Genomic DNA, 4,389 nt, shown 5'->3' on the forward strand with positions numbered 1-4,389 from the left:
CTAATAAAGGGCTTATAGGGTACTCAGATGCCAATTATGGAGGCGATTTACAGGATCGCAAATCAACCTCCGGTATGGTTTTTACCCTATTTGGTAGTTCCATTAGCTGGGCTAGTACCAAGCAAAAAACTGTCGCTATAGCCACTATTATAGCTGAATATGTCGCCCTGACGCCGGCAATTAAAGAAGCTTTATGGCTAAAGTAACTATTTGAGGAAATATCGATTCCTATGGGCTCAATCGAGGTAAAAACGGACGCTCAGGGAGCTATGGATCTAGCTACGAACGCCCGATTTTCGCAAAAAACCAAGCATATTAATATTAGACACCATTTTATTAGGGACCACATTAACACCAAGGAAATCGATCTCAAGCACGTTCCTACGGGGGAAATGACGGCCGATATTCTCACCAAACCACTCCCTAGACCGGCTTTTGAACTGCTACGATCGAAATTGGGGCTTATTAGCCTCACTGACGTCGAACCTCGACTATAAGGAGGAGGCGTGTTGAAATTGGTACGCTACCATAGCTAGCTCACTAGTCCTTCCAGCACCAGGTTCAACCACTAATTTAGGGTTCTCCACTCTCATTTGTCATGCGTCACTCGCTGAGCTTACCAAGCTTACTAGTATATCGTCATTTTGATTACTTTTGATTTATTAGCTGATTAATAATGTATCGGAGAAAGCGGGCTCGGCATCACCGGTATCGCCGAAGGGTAATGGGAATAAATCCCTTACTTTAGACACTTTTCCTCTGTTTTTACACTTCACTCTCCTGTATCTAGTCATTCTACAGATTGTCAACCTCCAATATATCGATTTTCCATCAATAAATCGATCACTTTCCAATAGCATGACCACCGCGTTTTTTCTTACTACCTCGGGGCGGGGGCACTAGCTAGGCTTGGAGGCAACATTCTGGGCTGTTTGAATTTCCTTTGATTTATCTATTACTAGTGGTTGTTGCGGTGTCCGATTTAGTCAACGTTTGTTTTTGGAGTCAGTGTTTCGTCTTCTATACTACGTTTTTTTGTCTAATCAATTCCTGTATACTGACTTCCAATCGCTATTTTCAACCTGGAAACATTCAAGAAATTCTTCTGTTCCAGCCTTTGAGTTCAATGATGACTTCGCTGGGGTGGGTGTGATTTTCTAAACCAGCAAGTTTTGAACTTTGGAAGGCTTAATTAACACAAGAAATTTAACGGACCCGCGCTCATGTCACCAAAATATTGGTATAGGCGCGACCTGCCTCAATACCACCCCCCGACCACGAAATTGCAACGGAGTCTTTTGACTACTCTGATTCTTCAAAGTACGAAGGGTTTCAACCCACGGTAAGAGTCGCATTAGATCTGAGGTCCGCACTCGAGCTCCCAACGAATATCATAAAGTCGCCAGGTTCCACTACATACCTCATCCTAATATCCCACAACCCCAGGTCTTTAATTTCCAACGGAATCTGAACTATCGCCGTTTCCCCCGCCCGAATGGGAACCTTGGAGAAGCCTTTCAACATCAAATTCGGGACAGTAATGCTTGTGATCAGATCACGGACATATAGCTGAATGACCTCAGTGCCATCTCGAGTCGAGTTGTTCGTAACTTGAACAGTTGCCATGGTGGAATCTGTCGTCGTCGCATTCGTCTTAGAGAGCTTCAAGTCCGAATAATGAAAGGTGGAGTACGACTTCCCGTATCCAAACTCGTACAAAGGCATCGGCGAATTGAGGACATACTCCGGCCCAAATACCAAAGTACCATTGTCGTACTCATGACCAGGAGAGGAGCCCCGACCAGTATTCAAGTAATCGTAGTAAACTGGCATCGTTCCAACATCATATGGAAACCCAACAGACAGCTTCCCACTTGGATTGATATCTCCGAACAAAACATCTGCTAGAGCATTCCCGCCTTCTTCTGATGGATAGAATTGCTGAACGAGCGCTGAAGCGTTCTGTGAAATCCAGGCTTCAGTGATAGGTTTCCCGGAAGAAAAAACAACTACAGTTGGTTTCCCTGTCTTGATAATGGCAGAAACAAGATGTGGCATCGCACCGACAAGGTTTAGTGAGGCAGTGTCGATATGTTCTCCAGTAGTAGCGTTCAGTCCCTGCCAGAGTTGTACTTGGTCACGCTAGGATTGTCAGCAAGGCCGTATGTCTTCAATAATTTTTACTTGCCGACCAAGTCCCAACCACAACAACTGCAACATCTGCCGTTTGGGCTGTCGATATAGCTTCCGCAAACATAGATTGGTCGTTCGACCAGCGCTCACATCCCTTGGCGTAAGTCACAACTATCCATTGTCAATAAAGTTCGTTTGAGAGGCAAGAGAACTCGCCTCCTGTGCTTGCAGCTTTGATTCCATCAAGTGGTGTGACACCTCTGAATTGACTCGCATTGACAACATAATCGCCATACTATTGGAGATTAGTAAAGAACATCGAGAGCTGCCATCTAACCTACGTTCATAAATCCATGAGCCATTGGTCCAATGACGGCTATGTTGGCGGATTTCTTCAACGGGAGAACATTATCATGATTCTCAAGTAAAACGATTGATTCGCCATCAAGCTCTCGAGCGAGGGCAATCGTCTCTGGAGTATGGATTTTCGACGCCGCTTGCTCCGCCGGAACGCCCAGATATGGGTTCTCGAATAGTCCCATGGCAAACTTTGCCCACAAGAGACGAGAAACGGCTGTATCCACAACATCAATACTCAACTTTTTCGCCTTAACAAGTGCTGGGATGGTAGCGAAACAATAAGTTCCGCCTCCCATCTCGACGTCATTTCCTGCGTTAAGGGCCTGTTTTGGTCAGTCTAAGGTGATGAGCACAGCAAATAAGCGACTTACATAAAGGGTAACAGCCTCCTGATCGGTTGGATTTGATTGACACATCTTGAAGCCATAGCAGAGTCGATCAGTCGCACCGGCGTCACTCGTTGTCCAGTACTTGTACCCCCACTCCTCCCTCAAGATCTCCGTCAAAATGTGGTAATTAGCAATCAACGGGACCCCATCGTAAGCCGCATAGGAGGTCATGATCGCATAAGCTCCAGCATCAATAATTTGACGTTTATACGGCGGTAAGTAGGTGGTTCTAAGTTCTCTCTCCCCGCCATGCACAGGTCCAGCATTTAAGCCCTGCTCGGGTGTTCCATATGCGGCAAAATGTTTGATTGTCGCACTGACGTTTCCTCCTTGCAAGCCTTTTCCCGTTAGCAAACCTAGCCTCACAGCAGCAATGTGAGAATATGTTACCTATCACGTATGAATATCCCATCTCTCCAGCCAAATATCCATCTTCTCCGAACGTCTCCTCAACTCTCCCATACCTAAGTTCACGCGCCAGATCTCCAAGCGGTGCAAAGATCTGATTGACGCCAAGGGCAAGCGCTTCCTGGGCAATAGCTGCACCCATCTTCTGCACCAATTTCGGATTCCAAGAACACGCTTGACCGATCGGAGAGTTAAAGATCGTCGCATTGCCGATGAGAAACCCGTGGATTCCTTCGCTCTGAACAAGAGCGGGTATTCCTAAGGTCGTGTTGTGCATCAGGTACTCTTGGGCTTTCTTCACGCCCTCGTTGATCCACTGCTGTGGAGCAGGGTATCCGACGTAGAATTGCCCGGCGCGATTGGCCATGCTCCACGCTAGACCGGTTGCATTGAACGCGTTGGTTGTGGTGTTGATCCAGTTCGAGATATCGCCTTGTATTAGTTGCGCAGTCTTTTCTTGCAATGTCATTCGTGAGAGCAGATCCGCGACTCTAGCGTCGACGCTAGCATGAGGATTCTTGTATACTGGTGTGGAGTTGGCATTGTCCGCTCGAGTGAGACCGAGAAATAGGGACACCACTATTGTCAAGCGGAGCTTCATGATTGGAAAAGGTGGATCAGCGATACTCTCGAAAGCTTTATTGTAACTTCCAACTGTTGAATGAAATTTGGGAAGAAGATAGAAATCCCAGATATAAGTCCGTCTTTATATTCCTCCTTTCCGTAGGACCCAATCGGCGAGGCAGGCTTCGCCTGCGGTTGTAATTTCCTCGTCTGTCCAAATCCCTGCATACTAGTCCAGGAATGAGATGCAGCAGTTCCCCTGATCAGCGAGTTTCGACGGCCCGACAACAGCGGAAACGCCGTGACTTGCGTTCCCTTGTTTGTTACAGGGGAGTCGGCGCGGACGTTGTTCTTGCTTGAACATAATCTTAAGCTTGGTTGGGAGGGGGAAGCTGATTCGTGGAAGCGAATCCTAGGGCGATCATTTAAGCTTGCCGGAATAATATTACAGCGAAGGTATTTACCCATTCAGTTGCTAGCTTCTTCCGAAACCCCTCATTGACACTACTAAAGCGGGGTTCAACTTCCAAGTGCA

At 46.8% G+C, this 4,389-nt stretch overlaps 1 protein-coding gene across 1 annotated transcript; it reads right to left on the reverse strand.

The window, feature by feature from the left end:
• Nucleotides 1-1,332: 1,332 nt before the first annotated feature.
• On the reverse strand, nucleotides 1,333-3,891 carry K444DRAFT_649116 (glycoside hydrolase family 3 protein; the record flags this gene model as incomplete). The annotated part of the gene is made up of 6 exons (XM_024885543.1): nucleotides 1,333-2,142; nucleotides 2,189-2,304; nucleotides 2,350-2,428; nucleotides 2,475-2,816; nucleotides 2,865-3,220; nucleotides 3,273-3,891. 6 exons carry the CDS (start codon nucleotides 3,889-3,891, stop codon nucleotides 1,333-1,335), a joined length of 2,322 nt encoding a protein of 773 aa, XP_024743793.1.
• Between the last annotated feature and the right edge of the window lie 498 nt (nucleotides 3,892-4,389).

This window comes from Hyaloscypha bicolor (genome assembly GCF_002865645.1).
Source record: "Hyaloscypha bicolor E unplaced genomic scaffold K444scaffold_10, whole genome shotgun sequence".
In the NCBI taxonomy this organism is placed as follows: Eukaryota; Fungi; Ascomycota; class Leotiomycetes; order Helotiales; family Hyaloscyphaceae; genus Hyaloscypha; species Hyaloscypha bicolor.